Source organism: Gallinula chloropus (genome assembly GCF_964237585.1).
Source record: "Gallinula chloropus genome assembly, chromosome: 1".
NCBI classification, from domain to species: Eukaryota; Metazoa; Chordata; class Aves; order Gruiformes; family Rallidae; genus Gallinula; species Gallinula chloropus.
Window position 1 is genome coordinate 664,048 of NC_140085.1, and position 20,881 is coordinate 684,928.

Sequence of the window (20,881 nt, forward strand, 5' to 3'; positions counted from 1 at the left end):
TCAAGGGCAGAGACTGGCAGGACAAGGGGCTGGAGTGAAGCTGGAGGAGGGAAGGGGGAGAGGAGAGACTGGGGGGAAGTTCTGTGCAGAGAGAGTGGTGAGGGGCTGGAAGGGGCTGCCCAGAGAGGGGGTGGGTGCCCCGTCCCTGGGGGTGTCCAAGGCCAGGTTGGCTGGGGCCCTGGGCAGCCTTGTGTAGCTCCAGGCCTGGAGGTTGGTGTCCCTGCCTGTGGCAGGGGGCTGGAGCTCTGGGACCCTTGGGGTCCCTCCCAGGCCAGCCCAGGCTGGGATTCTATGTAATGTGTGACAGTACATCCTTGATGACAACACCCTGTGTGTTCACGATGCAAACCTGGTGTCCTCTGACCCCCTTCAGTCACTTCTCCTGTCAGATTGACCCCGCTGCCATCCAGCCTCGTTCCTCCATTCAGCTCTTTGCCACCACTGCTGCTACTCTGTGTGCCCTCAGCCCTCAGCCATGGAGCACGTCCATGGCAGCTGTGACTCCACTCATGCAGACCCGACGTCAGGGAGCAGTATCAAACACTGCCTCTAAGACATGGCCTGGAGCCTGTGCTCATGGCTGGGCGATTTCACAGTAGAAATAAAACCTCAGTCAGCCCGTTAGGAGTTGGGCTCTTCCTGCTGATCCTGGTTTTAATTAAACAGCACACAACTGCTTTGGGCTCACAGCTCAGTTTTGCTGCAGACCACGGTCCCTCTGACTGTGTCCTGACATTCACAGGTCACTGGCATCGTTAAAGTCTTTGTTGATTAATGAAGCAGGCAGCTAACCTAAGGAAATCCTCCTCGCTGCCCCTGATTGGCTTTTTGGTGGTGCTGGGCATCGACAGAGACTTCTTGTTTTAAAAATACCCATTGTTTTACAGAATTGTCTCCAGTAACGAGCCAGGAACCGTTGGAGCGGAGGAAGCCTCGAGCAGTGGCTGGGGGAAGCAGCACGTGCCCGGAGGCAGAATGTGCTGGGCAGCAGCATGTGCCTGGGATGGGCAGCAGTGTGTGTGGGATGGGCTGCAGTGTGTGTGGGATGGGCTGCAGTGCGTGCTCAGGACCAGCGTGTGCTCAGGGTGGGCAGCAGTGTGTGCATGGGACAGGCAGCAGTGTGTGCTTGGGATCAGCGTGTGCTTAGGACCAGTGCGTGCTTGGGACAGACACCAGCATGTGCTCAGGACTGGTGTGTGTTCGTAATGGGCAGCAGCTTGTGCTTGGGATGGGCAGCAGCGTGTGCTCAGGACCAGTGTGTGCTCAGGATGGGCAGCAGCGTGTGCTCAGGACCAGTCTGGGTTCAGGATGGGCAGCAGTGTGTGGGGGACGGGCAGCAGTGTGTGCTCAGCATCTGCATGTGCTCAGGACCAGTGTGTGCTCGGGGTGGGCTGCATGCTGTGCAGGGTGTCAGGGATGGAGCCGATGCACGCTCAGAGTGATGTGGGCAGGGCAGCACCCGAGGGGAGCGGGCGCAGCGTCTGCTGATGGGTGAATGAGCTCGGAGCTGTTGGAGGTCAGGAGAGCAGCAGCATTCTCCTCCTCCTCCCTCAGCGGTGTCTCAGCATTCCTTTTCTGCCTAAGGAGGTGGTGTAGGGGCTGCAGGGAAGGCACGGTCCCTGTCGTCCCAGGCAGTGCTGGTGCTTGGGGGGGTCTGGGCGCTGTGCTGGTGGTGCTTGGTGGTGCTGCTCCGGCACCGCTGGAGCGAGGTGCGGGTGGTAAGCATGATGGTAGAAGCTCCAGGCACCTCTTCTGGTTGCAGCAATGTAGGATGATTTGTGAAGTGCTTTACATAAAATCAAGATGGGTTTGGGTGGGAAGGGACCTGTAAAGGGCATGGTCCAGCCCCTGCAGTGAGCAGGGATGTCTGTCACTAGGTCAGGCTGCTCAAAGCCCCATCCAACCTGGCCTTGAACTTGGTAACTCAGAAATTAAGAGCTGCATCCTTTGAATATTTTCTTTCTCTGCATTTGTTAATGTTCATGCTGAAGCCCTCCTCTCCCTTCTTAGTGATGTTGACAAAAGCTCTGCGTCCTCTTAGAGTCTCAGCAGTGTTTGCTTAATTGCTGTCCTTGTTTTTGTTGGCATTAGACCAGAGAGAATGTGTGGATAAGACTTAGTGACTGTTTTTGTCTTGCTGAGAAGCCTTTCTTGGGACCAAGAAGTTGTAATTTGGATATGGTTGTTAAACCATTTTCCCCAGATCCTTGTTGCACAGACAGATCCAGTTGTCCTTTCTGTCACTTAAGAGTTTTTCCCTACTTCTTGTGCTGTTGTGACCAAAGGAATTGCACCTCAAGGCCTTTGTTTTCTGAGGGAAGCCTAATAGAAATTCCATATACAGCCAGAGGAGCCCATGGTACTTGAATGCAGCAGCCTGCAAACTCTGCAGTGGCTGAGGGAAGGAAAATGCTGAATTATTTTAAACTGGGTAAAACACAGAAGTCAGGCAGTGAGGATCAGCCCTCCTGATGCTGTTTAACTTAATATTTGCCTTTGTTAACAACCTGAAGCCCCTCTGCAGGGCAGAGTTTGAGCACAGAGCATGGTGATGCTGGGAGGGTGTGTGGTGAGAACCTGGAGGCTGCCCCGGAGCAGCCGAGCTTTCGGGCTGGTGTTGGGAGGCTGCCAGGGCTGCTCGTGTGGGACGAGCGCTGGCTGGATTGATCAGCAGAGGAGTGGTTAATACACTTACCAACGATGTCATTATAGTTATTCTTTTCATTAAAGCCAGTGAGTTAGAGGAGCGTGCCTCTCCCAGCCCTCAGCTCGCCGGCTGCCGGGACCGTCTTTGGGAGGGGGTGGGCAGGGGTGCCGGGGGGGGCAGCCCCCCAGCAGCACAGCTTGGCCCAGAGGGGATGTGACAGCACCTGCATGGGCACTGGTGCCGGGACCCCCGACCGCCACAGCCCCTCCCTGGGGCTGCAGCAATGGTGGAGAGCGGCGAGGGGCCAGCCTGAGCGCCGGGCCCTTCCGAGCACCCGGAGCCACAGGAGGAGGGTGAGGTGAAGAAGCAATCCGAATTACCCTGCAGAGGTTTCACAGGAGGATGGATCAGAGGGTGAGTGCTGAGGCAAACTGATTTAAAGAAACAAAACAGTGGGTAATTACTGGAGGAATTGTAAGTAGGAGCAGATGAGTAGGTAGTAATAATGTGCATTTTCTTTTCACTCAAAACAGTTATTATATCCAGGAAGAGAGATCAGCAAGGAGGAGCTGTTGGAGTCATGGTTAGCACAAGCCTTAGTGTCAGTGTGGAGAGCTGAAGACCCATGAACTTGTGAGGGGTAGAGGAGTCACAGTGCTGATGGAAATCAGAAGGATCAGAATCAGTAATTCCTGATGAGATGGAGCCACTGCCTTTTCAGAAGCCCATGTCTCCCCAGTCTATTCTAATTCTCTCATGAGAGGGAATGCACGTAGGAGAGCTGCCTGGTGGGCTCTATCAGACCTCAGAAGGTGTCTGGATGGGCTGCACGAGCCGGGGAGCTGCGGTGCACCGAGTGCCGGGCACACAGATGGGCACGGGAAGGTCTGAAGGGACGGTGGGTTCTCCTCTCCAGGAGCTTTTACAGGGTGATGAAGGGCAGGAGGGGAATGCCCAGAGTACGAGTAACTGGAGGAGGGATGTAGCGAGCAGGCAGAGGGGAGTGAGTGGCACTGGGTCAGATCGTGAGGGTCCACTGGCATCCTGTTTGGAGCGACCAGGGGGACATCGGCTCCTGGAGGGGTGAGGACAGATCCCAGGGGGGTGACACAAGGGACAGTGACGCCTGCTCAGGGAACTCCCCCAGCCCAGCCCAGCCCAGCAGCAGGATTAGGGGCTCCCTAGCCACAGGGATACCTGATAACCTCCAGCAGATGTCTTCTCCAGGAGGCTGTACCTTTTCAATGCAAGTCAGCTCTTGGTGCTGGTGTCAGGGGTGGGGAAAGGCAGCTGTGGGGAACTCATGCAGGAAAGGCTCCAGCCCTGGTCCTGAGGAGGTGGTCAGCACGCTCTCCTCTCATCTCCTTACTGCAAACCAGAGCAGGAGGGGCTGGGTGAGGAGGGGGTGTGAAGCTGGCTTTACACCAGGTCCCTGGAGATGCTCAGTGCTCTCACCCAGCCCCATCCCCGAGCAGCATCCTGCTCCAAGCCAGACCAGCTTTCTGCAGGACCCTTCCCCCAGTGTGAGTCTCTGACTTGTGGTGTGGAGCTCCACCATGAGCCCGTGCCAGGTTGTAAAGCAACAGCAGCTCTTGGTCCTGCTTTGGACTCTTCCAGTCTCACTTAATTCCCTCCTGAGAGAGTGGTGAGGGGCTGGAAGGGGCTGCCCAGATTGGGGGTGGGTGCCCCGTCCCTGGGGGTAAAACCACGACAGGGAAGTGTGACAACACAACCCAGGAGCAGCTGAATCACCTCCATTGGCAACGTTTCCATGTGACTAAAAGCAGTGGTGGAGTTAGGAGTAAAGAAGTGAGTACAGGTGCCATAACTAAGAGCACAAAGAAGCCCCACTGGTCATCTGTCTGACTCAGCATCCGTCTCCAGCAGTTCCACGGGGCACAGAGGCTGAGCCGTGTCTGGGCCCCATTCCCCCCATGATCCTCCAGTCCCACAGCTCCTGGTTTGGGGTTGTTCCAGGCTGCATCCCCATTTCTCTCTCTATTTTTAAAATACACATGTAAATGAGACCCGTGCCCATCGAAATAAACGACCTTGTAATTAATTCATATGCGAAATAGTATGAGTAATGCCCCATGTAGAAAAGAGGGAGTATAGCTGGGCAGGGTGAGGGGTTTGGCCTTCTGAGAGGAACTGGGTGGCCCAAGCAGCCTGAACCCAGCCTGCCACGTGCCCTGGTGACAGGCACTAACACGATGCTGGGATGAAGCGAGGGGACAGTGAGCTGAGGTGAGGACAGTGTTTTATAGCTGCCTGTGACAGCTGGGAGACAGATGCTGGAATATTGCCTCTGGCTCTGGATTCTGCACTTTCAGAAGTGTATTTAAAATTAAAGAGGGTGCTGAAAAGAGCAACAGAAATGATTTGAGATCTGGAGGAAACACGCTGCTGTTTATGAACATCGGCCTCTCCAGCGCATCCCAGCCGTGACCGTGTCAAGTGGGGCTGCCAGTGCAGCTGAAGAGCTTCCAGTACCACAGAGAAGGATGTGACGAGTAATAACGATTGTTTTGGCAGTTTAAATGACAGGAACAGAACGTAAGATACACCTTCTTTCACTGAGGATGAGTATTTGCTTAGTAATTTGTCCCAGGAGGGAGCACGGTTTCCATCGTGGTGTGTTTAGACCTGGATGCCTGTCAGGGAACCATTGGCCACTGTCAAGTAAGTTGTTTCTTTATGGGAGTTACTGGTTGGAACTCACAGGGCAGTGATACGCTGCTCAGGTGAGGTGATCTTAGGGCTCTCCTGGCTTTGGATTCCTTGAATCAGAGTGCATGGGAAGGCAGCTACAGCCTGCTCCTTGCACTGGTTTCTTCCATTCTCTAGTCAAATTTGGTTCAGTTGATTCCATTATGCTCAGACGTTCTGTATCCCTCTTGCATGTGTTTGTTAGGACCTACATGTCCAATTAACGTGCTTCAGACTTGATGCTGGAGGAGCAGATCTCACTCCCTCTTCTCCAGAAGCAGCTTTGCACTGCTCAGCTTTTGCCAGCCCTACGTAGGGCTGGGAGTTCCCAGGTCCTTCTTTCCCAGGTCCTCCTTTCCCAGGTCCTCCTTTCCCAATGGATTATGAGTTAGACACAAAGGTATTTGGGTTTTTTTTAGGAGGGGGGTGATGTTTTTTTGTGTGGTTGTGGCATTGCAGTGAGCCCAAGGGGAAACATTCCCAGGGCACTGAAGATGGTAGTCGTCTCTCTAACCTCTCTTGGGCTCTGGGGGGGCTCAGCCTGAGTTACAGCTCCAACACTTTGCCTTTCCCCCTGTGCTGTCTCTTCTGTGTGGGAAGTTCAGCAGTTGGATGAAGCTGGCTGAGGACTTTGCTCCTGAGCAACCTCTGTGTGTGAGGGAGGCTTTGCCCACACCGCTCGCTTGGAGTTAATCAGGAGCTGAATCCCTTTGAACATTCATTTCAAGCTGTGTTTGTGTCAGAGGCAGCTGCTCCTCTGAGAGCACCAGCGGCTCGGTGGGGCTGCGGGATGGGGCTGGTGGTGGCTGTTGGTGCTGCTGAGGGGCTGTAACAAGGGGCTCTTGGGCTCCTGGCGTCTGAACGGCAGTAACTGGGTGGTTTCCTGCCGCAGGTGGGGGATGACACAACAGTCAGCAACATCCTTCCAGGCTGGCTCACAAGCAGAAACCCTTTTGCTGGAAAACCTGCAGAACCAGAGTGCTTTGTTATCTGCAGCACGAAGGGCTCTTTCCTGCTGGGAGCTGAGAACCTCCCTCCTGCTCTTTATCTTGTTTCCTTTTGGTGGAGGCAGCTTCTCCCAGCGTGGCGCTCAGCACAGCGGATGGCAGGGCCAGAGCTTTCCTCAGGAGGTGATCTAAGCCCAGAAATTCCTGTTGTCTTGCCAGCACATACAACTCTCTCTCCCTGCTGGTCCCAGTTTGCCTTTCACCAGCATCCAGGATGCAGAAAGCTTGTGCTGGGTCCTCCTCTCATCTGCTAAAGTGCAGAGTGGTGGTTGCTCTGCCCTGGTCCCCGCAGAGCCCAGCTCCTGCCTTGGACCAAGGTACTGAGGGGAAACAAAGCCACAGTGGTGACGTTCAGGCCACCCCACAGCGACATTCAGGCCATCCCATGGTGATGTTCAGGCTGTCCCATGGTCCCTGGCCAGGGTCTGTCTGCACATGGGGGCTGCTGCTTGGTGCCCAGCCTCTGCCCCACAGCAAGGTGGTGGGTCAGGGATGTTGCTGGTGGGAGTGCTCTGGGAGAGTCACAGAATCACAGGGGTGGGAAGGGCCCCCCAGAGCCCATGGGGTCCCACCCCCTGCCCAAGCAGGGTCCCTAGGACAGGGACTGGGATCTCTCCAGAGAAGGAGACTCCACACCCCCTGGGCAGCCTGTCCCAGGGCTCCCTCACCCTCACTGGGAAGAAGTTCTTCCCCAGACTGGGGGGGGAACTCCCTGTGTCCTGCACAGGGACTGACCCCTTCTCCTGCTGACATGTGAGTGAGGCCAGAGGATCCCGTGGGATCTCACAGGCTGGGGGCACAGGAAGAGCTTTGCTGCTGAACCTGCTGCTTAAGGGCACGAGCTTTAGCTGGGTGACTGTAGCTCCAGGCCTGGAGGTTGGTGTCCCTGCCTGTGGCAGGGGGTTGGAGCTCTGGGACCCTTGGGGTCCCTCCCAGCCCAGACCAGGCTGGGATTCTGGGATTCTATGACTGTGGAAAACGTGCAGTCAGAGAAAACCCAACATAACCTCTTATGGAAAGGTGGAAAAGGGACCTGGGCCTGTTTGTTTTAGGTGTGGTGTCTGTTCCTGTCGCTGCCCCAGCCCTGCTGCTCACCTGGGGCAGGCACCTGGCCTGATGCTGCCGGCTCTGTGTGCTGTGCCGGGATGCTCTGCTCCAGCTCCAGGCTCAGACGTGGTGTGATTGTCCTGTGCAGCCCACTTGCTGCCTCTGGTCACCTTTGTCTCCTTTCCCTTTACCATTTTCCTGTTTCTGTTGTTTCCTGAAGGACGGGGCCACAAGACCTGCTCGTGATGTAGGAGATCTGGGTGTGCTGCCAGTTCCCAGAGTCACAGCGTACCTCTCTACATCCCTTCAGCCCAGATCCCAGTGTGGCCCTGGTGCTGGTGAGCCCCAGTGCCAGGAAACCTGCCTGGCTGACCTTCACCTTTGTTTACTGGTGTCCTTGTTGGTTAGGTCCTCAAGGGATGTGTTCTTGCTTCTGGTGCTTAAGTTTATGGTTGTAGGGGACCTTGAGGGAAGCATTTTGGAAGCACGTGTGTGTACTGGTAGGCAGATCAGCCTTACTCAGACCCTGCTCCTAGGAGCAAGGCATGACTCCACAGAAATAAGCAGACTTACCTGCACTGTAAACACTGGTCACTGTTCCCAGCCGTGTTCCTGGGACAGAGGCCAGGCTTTGGGGCCCAGAGCACAGCCCAGTTGTGGAGTCACTCCTGGGTATCCACATCTCCTGCCTGTGCTCTGCTCCGCTCTGCCAAGGGCTGCACAGTGTGTCACAGAGCACAGCCAGTCCTGCAGCTGCTCGCCGTGTGTTCTCCAGTCTGCTGTGCTCGTGGATCTGCTGGGGAGCTTTGATTCCCAGTCTGTGCTTTGATTCCCAGTCTGTGAGACCCTTGGTGTTGGCTTCTGTTGTGACAGTGACGGGCGAGGAGCCTGTCCTGCAGCTGGTCCTCCTGGGAAGAGCTCTGGGACTCCTCCTGGGGTGACTCCTCAGGTGCTTGCTGGCCTCTCCTCCTCCTCCTCTGTGCTTGCTGGCTTTCATGGCTTCAGTGCCACTGTCCTTTTGACATGGTGTGGCAGGACTGTGCTCCCTTCTGTTCCCATTCAGACACAGCTCCCATTCTCTGAAGGAAACCTTCTGATGGTTCCTCTGCTCTGCGGGTCTGGCTGCTCCATCCTTCTGCAGGGGCTTCTCAGAGGCTGTTTTTCCATTCCTGTCATATCCTCACTCAGAGCCTCTAATGTGATATTATGAAATACACTCCCTGCTGCCTGCAAGCACATTGCCTTTTCAGCTGCTCCTTTTAATTTCCTTTCAACCCTCTCTCATTTGTGTGCTCCTGGATGAAGAATTCCCGTCTCTTTTGCTCTTAAGGGATTATTGAGTAAGTTCTTTATTGTCATTATTGCGGGGTGGCCCTTGAATAGATCTTGTCTGTCATCCCGTGTGTTGCTGGGGATTGAATCTGGAGCTCTGAGCTCTTTCTTCCTTCGGGAAGGAGCCGCCTGTGCTGTCTAAGAGTGGAGGAGCTGTACCGTGTTCTTTCAGGAGTTGTTCCTAAGGCTTTGGTTGTTGTGATCAGAGCTTGTAATTGCACGGAAGGAATGATCGCTGGTAACTGCAAAACAAAGTGAGCAGCTTGTTCTGAAAGCAGCTCCCGCCCCTGCCCTCCTCCCAGCCTGGGGAGCTGCCGTGGTTGCTGTGCTGTGCTGGGGGGCACACGGGCTACCATGGAGCTGCCTCCCCAGGCTCCCCGGGCACATCCTGGGGCTGCTGGGGGCTGGCTCCAGGACTGGTGCTGAGCCTCTGCTCAGGAGAGCACCACGAGGAAGGGGCAGAGACCTTCCTGTCTGCTGTGGGCTTGGGACTGTGCGGGGACCCTGCGGGGTGGCAGCACGTCCTGCCTCCTGTGAGCTGCTGTGAAGTGCTGTCTCTGGGCTGGATGTCCCGGTTCCACGTGCTGTCTGAGCTCAGCCCCCACCGCCGATGGGGATGGATGGGGTCAGCACCTGCATGGCATCCACAGCTCGGGCAGCAGAGTCCTGCCCTGTCTGGGCTCAGCCTGGTGCTGCTGTGAGAGTTGGTAGGGCTGGGCCTGTGGCATGGGAGGATGGGGGAGCGCAGCGTGCCCCCACGTGCGATGGGAAGCCAGGAGCCCTCACTGCTGTGGTGGTTCTTGGCGTAAGGTGAGCCCAATGCCCCCATACACAGAGCAGCTTTCCCTGGCTGGTCCCCACAGGCTGCACAGAAAGGTCCCTCACAGCCCCTCTGGCCGGGCTTGGTGGGGGTTTGGACCCCCCCCAGGGCTGCGCCGTGTCACGGCGTGGGGTGCACAAGCTGAGTCTCAGGGTCTCTGGTGTGAGCGAGTTGTTAATACACACGATGGCACCTGGAGAAACGGAGTCGTGAGACATTCAGGCAGCTGGATTGTGCTCTCAGAGGTCTCTGTGGGGTTCGGCCCTCACGCTGCAGGAAGCGTTTCTTCCCCCTGGGTTCTGATGCAGGTCAAAGACAGACTCACCACGGGGCAGGGGCTGTTTTCCCTCTGGCACATGAAGCGTTGGTGCTCCCCAGATGGTGTGAGTTGGGTATACAATTAGTTCACTGGGTTTTATGCTGGGACCTTCCTCCAGCCAGTGCCTGTGTGTGTGCACGTGGCATCCCTGGCAGTGCCACGTATTCAATCCTGAACAGCACAATCTGTCAGCGAGGAAGAGTCCCAGGAGCCAAATAAGCATCTAGGAAGGTACAGGCAACGTTCGTTTGTGATTTATGGGCTCCCTGAAAGAGTGATGTGTGTTCTACTTCTCCTTGAGGATGGAAAGAGAACAGAGCTGGGGTTTCCCAAAGGTCTGAACTCCAGTTTCTCTCACTGGCCGCCCCCTCCTCAGTCCCTGTGGCAGGACGAGCCGAGGCTGGTGACCGGCTGACTGGCTGATGGAGTCAGGGATGGGATAGATGACGCTGGCCTCTGTGTGTAGCGCAGATCACGCTGCCAAGAGCCTGAGAAAGATGAGCTGCAGCATCATCCTGTGGCTTTCATAGAATCACAGGGGTGGGAAGGGCCCCCCAGAGCCCATGGGGTCCAACCCCCTGCCCGGACAGGGGCTGGAATCTCTCCAGAGAAGGAGACTCCACACCCCCTGGGCAGCCTGTCCCAGGGCTCCCTTGCTGGGTAAAAGTTCTTCCTATGCTCTGACTTGCAGCCATTGCCCCTTGTCCTGTCCCCACAGACACTGAGCAGAGGCTGCCCATGGCCCCTGGGTCCCACCCTTCAGCTCTTGACACCCAGTGATCAGATCCCCTCTCAGGCTCTTCTCTGCAGGCTGAACGGCCCCAGCTCCCTCAGCCTTTCCTCCCAGGGGAGATGCTCCAGCCCCTTCAGCATCCCTGTCCCTCCTCTGGACTCTCTCCAGGAGATCCCTGGCTGGTTGATCCCAGGGAGCCCAGACCTGGACACAACACTCCAGGTTGGGCCTGGCCAGGGCAGAGCAGAGGGGGAGGATCCCCTCCTGTCACCTGCTGCCCACACTCCTCCTGATGCCCCCAGGATCCCCTTGGCTCTCTCAGCCCCAGGGCACACTGCTGGCTCTTGGCTTTCTGCCTCACACGGGGGCTGTGCAGGGGGTGACGTGCCGGCGGGCAGGGTGGCACCGCGCAGTCCCAGCCTTTGAGACGCTGCCCGTGTCATTCACAGGACCCAGACGATGGGATTAAGGGGGAAAGGGACCAACATGGGTCCTGGGGTTAAATTTCGAGGTTGGGAGTGGGGCTGAAGGGGTGGGTGAGAACGGGCAGGTACTTTTGGCGCCCAGGGTGGGTGTCCTGGTGTGGTGGGGACACGGAGCAGCGGTGGCAGGAGCTGTGGCACTGCGAGTCCGTCACAGCCGCTGAGCATGAGGAGGTGGGGACGGGGTCTGTCTGTCTGCTCAGAAATCCCAACAGCTGCCGGTGTCCAGCCCTCAGCTCCTCAGCACCTTCATGGACACACCGTGTTCGTGCTGCTGTGTGGATCCATGAGCACCCTCATGGGATCCATCCTGTCCCTTGGATGCAGCGGGCACCTCCCGTCTCCCGTGGTAAGGGTGGGGATGCGATCTGGGGAACCAGCAAGGGTGGGCAGAAACGCAGAGTTCCTCCATGTGATGAGTGGAGCAGGACTCAGCCAGGGAAAGCAGCGGCTGTGGGGAGCTCTGCAGGGGCAGGGAGTGCTTTGCCTTCCGGAGCAGAAACCAGGAGTGTTAAAGGGGGCTGACAGGCTGGGGCTTTGAAAGGAAATGCTGGAACAAGACTAAACGCTGCTCCCTGCTGCAGAGAGCTGGGGGGGACGGACACACAAACAGAGGGAGGAGAACAACATGATGGGGATGAGGAAAATGCTGAACCAGCGGCTCGGGAGGGGAAGCGTTGGCTGCAGTTGAGACCAGGCTGTGATCTTCTCCCCTCTCCCTCCCCTCTCCCTCTCCTCTCCCTCTCCTCTCCCTCTCCTCTCCCTCTCCTCTCCCTCTCTTCTCCCTCTCCTTTCCCTCTCCTCTCCCTCTCCTCTCCCTGCTCCGTGGCAGAGCAGTCAACACCTTTGATGCTGCCAGAATCCTCTGATGGGGGATTTTGAAGTGAAACTTTGCAAAGACACAGTTAATAGGCCATAAAATACTCTGTGCCCCTTCTGATACCCTACAGGGTACTGTGATGTACAGGGTCTGAGCTGGCCCTGAGCCCGTGGAACGCCTGAGGTGGGATCTGCTCAGTCTCATTCTCCTCTAAGTCTTTTTCCCCTCTGCCTCCCCACCGCCACGGGGCCGGTGTGGCTTTCCCAAGCTCCTGCAGTGACTGTTGCTGGGTGCAGCTCTGGGGTGCAGGCCCTTGGCACGCTCAGCTCTAACCGCCCTCTGTGTCTCTCCACAGAAGTGTCTACGGTTGAATCCAGATGTCCCCGTGTGGGTTTCCAAGCAGCGCATCCTCTGCACTTTGAACCACAGCCTGAAGGATGTTCTCAACTACGGGCTCTTCCAGCCGGCCTTCAACGGCAGGGCTGGCAAGTTTCTGGATGAGGAGCGCCTGCTGAGGGAGTACCCCCTGAATCCAGACACTCCTGTCCCCTACTTGGAGGTAGCCAACTTCTACGATCCCTTCCCCTGAAGCCCCTGTAGGCAGCACGGATACTAATGGCCCCTGTCCCCCTCCCCATTTTCCCCCATTACCCTCCCTGCAGTGAGAGTGTAGGGGTTTGTGTGGGGATTCACTGAGGGAAAGCCCAGGCAAACGCCTCTGAGCTTGAGCTGCTGGTGCCTCTGTCAGCTTGAGAGCCCCATCACGCCTGTCACAGCCTCGTGGAACAGCTTCCCTGCTTCCACAGTCAGCAAAGTTCCTTCTCTTCTCATGGTACACAACTGTCTGCAGTAGCAGAGGGAAAGTGAAAGGCTCGTAGGTATGGCAGGAAGATTGTAGGGAGGGCTTGGAACAGGAGGACTTGAGTGTGATATTTAATTTACAAATCCCACAGAGCCTGGAACACAACCCTGTGCTTTGTCAGCAAGTGACCGTCCCTGCCTGGACCTCGCTTGTGTGATGAGCATGGAGGATAATCTGTGCCACTTTCTGCCTCACAAAATTAACTAGAGCAGAAATTAACTGAATTAACTCTGAATTCACATGCACTACAGGTTTTGCCTTGGGCTGGGGTTCAGGTGTTCATTCTGAGGTGGCCTGTGGCATTTCTCACGCTCCCTGGTTGTCACTGTGGACATCCCTCTGGCTGCAGTGGGACTCCAGTGACCTCCACGTGAGCTTCTAAATTGAGGAATCTCGTTCTATATTTTACCCACAAAGTCTGTTTAGGAGGCATTACACGCTTAAGCTGCACAGGCACTTAGAGATGCAGCGTGGCTGCTGCCATCAGAACTCATCCTGACTGAGTGGGGAAGAAAGTGCAGCACAATTTCCCAGGGAACTCACATTTGATGTAGACAGAAACATTTGGAACGACATTAAGAATGCTTGCAAATAAACCTGGGAGGGAGGAAATTCCTTAATGGTCCTTCTGCAGGCTGTAACACTTTGGTGTGTATAATCTGGCACCATGTCCACACTTAGTGTCTCAGCACACACGTCTACACACAGACTCGAGGTGCTGTTTGTTGTGTGTCATTCTGAGTCTTCACAGCTCGGTCAGAATGGCAGCTGAGCATGGAGAATCCTACTGGAAAACCAGCGATCCCCAGTCCTTTCTCAAGGCATCAGTCCTGTGCTGATACCACTGAGATTTCCGAGCCACCCCCCAAAGATGACTGTCCCCCAGGGCTGCAGTGATCAGGAAACCAAGGGCTTTGTGCCCCCTGACAGGAAGGTGACGCTGGAAGGCAGGTACCTGCCCTGTGTCCCTGGAGAGGTGAGGGTGGCTCTGCTCAGTGCCAGGAGAGCTGTAGGTGCTCCAGATTCCTTGGTCAGGTTAAAACACCGTCTGCAACACGTGTGTTGGTGACCAGGCAGTGGGCACTGGGCTTTCCCTGCCCCTCTGCTGGCACCCAGTGACCCTCAGGTGTGTTTGGGGTTTTTTGACTGTGCCCCGTGTGATCTCACTGGTGTTCTCTACAGTCAGAAGCTCATTGGGTCCTTAACGAGGTAGCAGTTTATTTCTGTGTGCCAAACACACTATTAATTATCACACATTCAGTTCAGGCACCTTGTAAATTTGAATGAGGTTTGGGAATGCCCGTTTCAGTACGTCCCCCCTGCACAGGTCAGGTCCCTGGGAGCCAAACCACTGGGCTAGGGTCCCACTCCAGGTGCTCTCCAGAACTCTCAGTGCTCCCTTTGGAGCAGCTGATGACTTGCACAACTTCACTCCTCCCAGCTGATGATTTGCCGTGCATCAAAGCCAGTGTAGCCCAGCTCCCCCTTCTCAGCCCTGCCTCACTGATGTGCTGCCCCAGCCCCTGTCCCACAGCACAGGGCAGCAGGAGCCCTGCCAGACCCTTCCCCACCCATTACTGGACCCTTCCCTCACCCACTGGCAGGGAGCAGTGGGTGAGCCCACCTGAGCTGGCACGTTGGAGCTCAGCCAGTGCTGCCTGGGGCTTGGAGGACGAGGCTGGGAGCAGATCTTGTTTGCTGACCCTCTGACAGGGTGCTGGGGCTGAAGAGGAGCTGCTGAAGGGTGCACAGGGGATCCCTGGCACTGGCAGCATCTGCAAAGGACCAACACCTGTAAAGCAGTGGGCCAGACAGTTTTTACCTGGGAATGATTTAAAACAAAGAGAGAAGTTGTGTGAGAAAACATCTGCCAAGCAGCAGTTTGTGATAGACTGAAAATGTGCTAATATTTTGCCAGCATTGAGAAGTAAGTGGGATGAGCTTAGTAACTGCAGTCCAAAGATAACTTAGTGTCAGTTCCAGCTGAAATAATGAAATGTTGATGGAGGATTAAGTTCACAGTGATTCAAAATCTCAGCACACAATTCATGCACTGAAAGGAGATCCAGTCAAACAAATCCAATTTCATTCTTTAAGGAAATTGTAATTCTGCTTGATAAAGATAACTGTACAGAGGGAGCAGCCACTCGGGGGTACTTGGTTTTGTTCTACTGATGTTCAGGTTCAGGATTAGCACTATAAATCGTCAGTGGGACAAGTGCCACCAGCAAACTAATCTGTGATGAGAAGCAGTTGTCACTGTGATCATCGCTGCCTAATTGTGTTCCTAGCCAGGTTTCTTAGGGACCAGTGTGAAGCTCGATGTAGTTACCCCAGGGATCTGGGTGTCAGTGTAAAATCACTGCTGGTGGAGTCTGATTACACAGAGTTTGGCAGGGAATCCAACGGTGTTGACTGTGCTGCCCTGGTCGTTGGGTAAGTGGGGGTCCCATCAAAGAAGGCTGTAAGTCAGCCCAGTGACGGGCGGGCAGGATGAGGGGCGATCCCAGAGAGAGCAGAACAGAAGTTTCCCAGCAAGTTTTATGAGCCTTTTGGCCAAGGAACCTCAGTAGTTCCCAGGGTGCTGCTGTGGCACCAGGTGACCCTGTAATCCTTCCGCAGACCCGGGCATGCAGTGAGCTGGCTTCAGGGGTGGTGGGGGTGGAAGTGGTTGGTATTGGAGCAGCGTGCGGGTGACAGTCAGTGTATGTGAGGGGACACTGGAAAGGGCTGTGGCACAGAAAAGAGCCCCAGCAGTGATCAGAGGACAGGAGACCCCTCCAAGAGACATTCTGAGCTCAGGCTGTGCACAGGGGAGGCAGGTCAAGACTGCGTGTGTGAGAATCGTCCTGGGGAAGCCACTCTGTGACAGAGAGATCCCTGATTCACTGGGACGAAGCAGAACAAAGCCCACGCCAGCTGACAGCTGAAGCCAGGCAGGTTCATGTTAAAACCAGTCAGGATTTCTTTAGTGAGGAAAGCCATTAACTGCTATGGCTAATTGTGAAGGAGGTGTGTTCTGTACCTGGTGTTTGCAGGCACTGAGTGTCGCCGGGCAGGGTGACGTTGCTCGGTGTGGTGCTGGGTGGGTTTGTCCATCTCTCATTGACATTCTTCCCTCTTGCAGTTCCGGTACAAAAGGCGTGTGTACACCCAGACTTTGCTGGATGACAAGCAGTTTGCCAAGCTCCATACAAAGGTAAGGCTGGAGTCTAGCTGGCAAGCTCAAAGCCCTGGGGTGTGCTCAGCACTGATGGCAGCCTACCACAGAGAGGACACCAGGTTTTGGGGTGGTTAAGGCTTCCCTTCTTGCCAGGCTGCAGAGCACTCCCAAGCAATGGATGGTGCTCGCTGGAGCCCGGGGTGGTTTAGGTGGGGGTGCAAGCTGCAGGACCCCCATCAAGCCGTGCATAGGGTCCCCACACAAGGATGGACTTGCACTGTGGATGTGTACTTGCAAGAAGGTGTGTGCTTGGAGTGGGGTCTGTGGGAGAGCGTGGGGCCACCTTTCCATGGGGTGGTGAGACAGAGGAGCACATAATGGGCGGGCTGAAGGGAAGCTTTATTCTCTGGCATGGAGGAGTTGCTGAATGCCTGGGGAGCACAATGGTGTGCATTGAGGAGCGCCTTCCCTCCCCCCAGCCAGAGGCTGCAGCACGCCCCCGCCTTGCACAGGGGTTTGTTGCCTTGTCTCTCTCTTTAACCCATGTGTTTGGCCAGGATCTGTGTGTGAAGTGGGAAGCACCCTTGGTCTGCTGCAGCCCCCGCGCCATGAGCAGTGGTCAAGGCATGTGTCAAGATGGGAGGTGCAGGTGCTGAACTGGACGTCTGGATGTTTGGAGAACGGGGAGGGTGGCAGGAGCAGCGCTTTTGTGTGTTTCTGGGAGGGGAGATTCCAACGGAGCTACTGGGCTGTGCAGGCAGGGAGGCCCCAGCTGGCACAGCCAGAGAGTCAGGCATGGGGGTGGTGACCAGGCCTTGGGCACAGGTTGGCTGGATGCCCTCTCACACTGCTCTGCCCCTCAACAGCTGCAGTAGTCCCATGATGCCACTTGCCTAAGAAGTTAACACCAGTAACTGTGGAGAGGCCTGGGACTGCTGGAAGATGGCTGCTCTCACAGTTGTGCCGTGAGGGGGCTTGTGGCCCTGGGGGGACTTGGATGGCTCCTGGGAAGCCAGGAACAGTGGTGTGTGGAGCCTCGGGAGGTGCTCAGGGATGGCCCTGCGTGGAGACACCGTGCAGAGAGGCCTCGGGAGGTGCTCAGGGATGGCCCTGTGTGGAGACACCGTGCAGAGAGGCCTCGGGAGGTGCTCAGGGACAGCCCTGCGTGGAGACACCGTGCGGAGAGGCCTCGGGAGGTGCTCAGGGACAGCCCTGTGTGGAGACACCGTGCGGAGAGGCTTTGGGGTTCTCACTGAGGAAGCGCGTGGGGCTGGCTGGGCCCGCAGGGCCGCTACTGTGCTGTGTGTCCCCTCAGTAGGCCCCTGCTCAGAGCCACCGCTTCCCACCAGGGCTGGGCAGCCTCTGGGCCCTCTTCCTTCTGCCCTCCAAGGAGAGGAGAAGCCTGCCTTGTCTGCCTTGAGCCTTCTCAGACACTCAGACAGACGGCGGCACCGAGACATGGGCAGGAGGTGCCTGGTCTGGGTGGCTGCAGGGGCACAGCCGGGCCCTGAGCCTCCTCCTCCTGGCATCACCAGTGGGTGCTGGGGCCGGCGTGTGACTCCTGCCATGGGTCTGCAGGGTGGTTCTGGTCACACCTGCACTGGCAGGGCTTGTTTCAGTTGACAGGTGTGGCCACAGAGGTAAAGCAGGGAGGAAGGCACCTTCTCCCAAAAGGCTTGACCTACCCCAAAAGTGAAAACAGGGAAGAAGCAGGTCCTCTGTGCTCTGTTTGCAAGCACCAGGTCCTCTGTCTTCAGTTGGCAGAGCTGCAGAAGCAAGAAACAAAATGCTGTTCGGGTTCAGGTTTGACTCACGAGGAGCGAAGTCACGAGGCTTCTGTCTGGTGGCATAAGAATATCCAGGCAGCAAATCTGGAAAGCTCTCGGCATCTTCCTGGCGCCAGGAAGCATGAATCATGGTCCTCCTGAGCCGTGCCAGCGAGAGACCGTGCCTGCTGGAGGGAGGGCTGGAGGCGTCTGCCACGGGGAGACCCAAGCAGCGGCATCCCAGGACTTCCCCTGCCAGTCTGTAGCCAGAAATGCACTTTTTAAACTGCGCTTCATCCCCAGGCTTTCGTTCCCACTTAACAACCACAGTTCCCTCACGTTGTTTCTTTATTGTTAAACCACCCCTTGCTGATAAACGCAGAGTATGTGAGAGAGACCCTGCCTCTCCTCTCCCTTTGGCCTCCATCACAGGGATGCCCATGGGTGCTTCCTTTGGTTGGTGTTCCCCTTGAGCCTCTGGGCACCCTGGGCTGCGGGGCTTGTGGGGGCACACGAGGACCCCTTGTCCTGCTCGGGGCTGCTCCCACAGGGCTGTGGCATTGGGGAAGTGCTGGAGTGCCAGGAGGGCTGGGAGCAGGAGGTGTGCTCGTGCTGGCCTCTCCCAGGAGCGATGCTGGCGCTGAGGGCTGGTGGCAGCGTGACTTGCCTGCCCGGCACAGACCGACGCTGTGTCGCTGGGAGAGGGTGAGAGTGGAGCGTGTGTGCAGCCTCCCAGCAGCCGGCCTGGGGTGAGGGGGCACGGAGAGCAGTGGGCCATGGGCTCCTCTCTGGGGCGGTGGCTGGCTGAGCAGAGAGGAGACCGGCGAGCTGCTGGGGACTGCCGAGCCCGAGCGACGAGCACGGTACTGCCTGCTTCTGCCCCAGCTGCTGTGCCGCCTCCGCTACAGCTGCGCCAGGCACCGCTGGGCGAGGGGACGCGGGGAACAGCCCCTGACCCCACTGAGGGGTGTTGCGGGGGCTGGCTGCGGGGCAGGACGGGTGGAGGGGTCATTCCCCATGTCGCAGGCGCGGTGAGGGGTCTCTGGGTTGGCTCCTGCACCCTGCAGGCTTGTAGAGATGTGTGGGCTCGGGTGCTGCGGCGGTTTCTGCTCTGAGCATCGAGGGGTCGGCAGTTCCCTGGAGGAAGCAGAGGCACGGTGACGGTGCCGCTACGCTGCAGACTGTGTGCTGCTCGGGGTGTGAGGCTTCCCTGTGTTTGTAGTGGTGCCTAATCGCTTGGGCAGTGAAATGCTGATTTTTTCTGAGCTCTGGTAATTTAAAGGGCTGTGAAGGGTGAGAGTTGGGTCTAACGGGGTGATGGGGCTGCTCCTGGGGCTGTGGTATATGCAGAATCTTTAGGGCTGTGGCTAATGGTCTCTCCAGGATACTAATGAAGTACAGAGGTGTTTGGAGGTTAGGGTTTGACTTTCAGTGGCAGGAACCACTACTTAAATCTTGTAATGATCTTGAAACATGATGCTTAACTGCCCTTAAGAAAGAGAAACAAGAAAAATAACTCCTCTTTTGTGTGCTAGTGGACTTGCTCTAGGAAGAGGGGATGGGATTTCCTGTATTGCTAGCACTGCCGAAGTGCCTGGGTAGCAGCAGTCAGTCAGTCAGCCTCAGTCCCTTGTGCCCCTTGGGATCTGCTGGCGGTGACATTGCTCAGGTGTTTTCCCCAAAGGATGGCACTAGACTGTTTAGAAGTGGAAGTACAAACCCCTGTGTGTTGGAAAAGGGCAATCCCATTGTGCTCCTGAACAGAAACCTGTGCAGAAGGATCGTGGCATTTACCAGAACATCCACAAAGGACATGGTGCTACCAAGAGACTTGGGATGTCACCGCCTCGCAGCAGGACACGTAAAAACACACCTTGGGTAATTACTGGGAGCACGTCTGCTGCTCCTGGGGTGGGTGACTGACACTAGTGGGGAGTCAGGAGCGCTCCTCTCCTGCACAGACTGTACAGGCACAGAACAGTGGCTGTGGGCTGAGATAAAGACAGTTCAGTGGCCACAAGCAAGGCAAACCCAGGGCTGGATTCCTTCCCTGCTTCCCATGGGCAGGCGTTCAGCCAGCCTGGGACAGCGGGGCTGTGTCACACGGGATGGGGATGGGATGGGATGGGATGGGATGGGATGGGATGGGATGGGATGGGATGGGGGAAGACAAAATGCTGTCACTCCAAACGTCCTCCCCCTTCCTCCTCCTTCTCCAGCTTCTATTGCTGAGCATGATGTCCTGTGTGCTTGGTCACCGGGGTCCTGGCATGTCCCATCCACCCCCTGTGCACCCCCAGCTCCTTGCTGGAGGGGTGAGGAGCAGAACAGCCCTGGGTGCTGCTTGGCAGCGACTGACCCATCCCTGGGGTCTCAGCGCTGTGCCCAGCACAGATCCATAGCCCTTACTGGACACCATGAAGAGGTGCAGCTCTCTCCCAGCAGAAGATGGTCCGTCCCTGCAGCGTCCCATGCAGAGGGGGTGTCCCTGCTGGGGATGGCTGTGGGCAGGATGGTGGGGCTGCCCCTGGTCCTTGGCAGGGCTATTCCCACAGGAGTGGAGACATGCTGAGCTGGCTGCCAAGCAGCTGTTAAACAGTGTGCTGTGCCATGCAGCCCATCATTTGATGTTTCTATCTGCTGCTGCCCAATGGCCAGCGTGAGAGCATGTCACGCAGCTGGAACGAGCGGGGTTGGTCTGCTCCAGGCTCTTCCTGGGCTGGTGACCCCATGGCAGCTGCTAGACCCTGGAGAGCAGATGGTTTGTTGCAATTCCAGCTGCTGTTTGGAGCAAACCAGCCCCTGAGTAAAGATTAGTCTTTCCTTGAGGCTGAAACTGCTGGGAACATCAGCGTGTGCTCGACGTGAAGGGTTGTGTTGTCTCTCTGCTCTTGCTGAGCCCCCGAGCCGGGTGCCTGCGGTTGGCTCCCCAGCACCCAGCCCGCAGTGAACAGCAAGTGGCAGAGCAATTCCTCTGTGAGAAGAATATCTCATTTATTTCCTTTCATTCCGAGGCAGGAGAGGGAAGCTTGTTCCCTTGCACCAGCCTGCTCTCAATGAGCTTTTCTTTCCTGGAGGGTGTTGATTCTTCTTGTGGTTGGGTGCTGGCGGGGGATAATGGACTGTGGCACGGGGGTGCCAGCTGGGTGGCTGGAGCTGCACCCCCTCCCCAGA

General features: G+C 56.6%; 1 protein-coding gene across 1 annotated transcript in view; it reads left to right on the forward strand.

The window, feature by feature from the left end:
- The window catches only part of SHANK3 (SH3 and multiple ankyrin repeat domains 3), a gene marked incomplete at its 5' end in the record, with an annotated part of 288,033 nt that overhangs the window by 30,995 nt on the left and 236,157 nt on the right, over positions 1-20,881 (forward strand). Inside the window, 2 exons of the mRNA XM_084268006.1 lie at positions 12,272-12,475; positions 15,906-15,977. Coding sequence (XP_084124132.1) covers positions 12,272-12,475; positions 15,906-15,977 — 276 coding nt within the window. The remainder of the gene's footprint in view (positions 1-12,271; positions 12,476-15,905; positions 15,978-20,881) is intronic.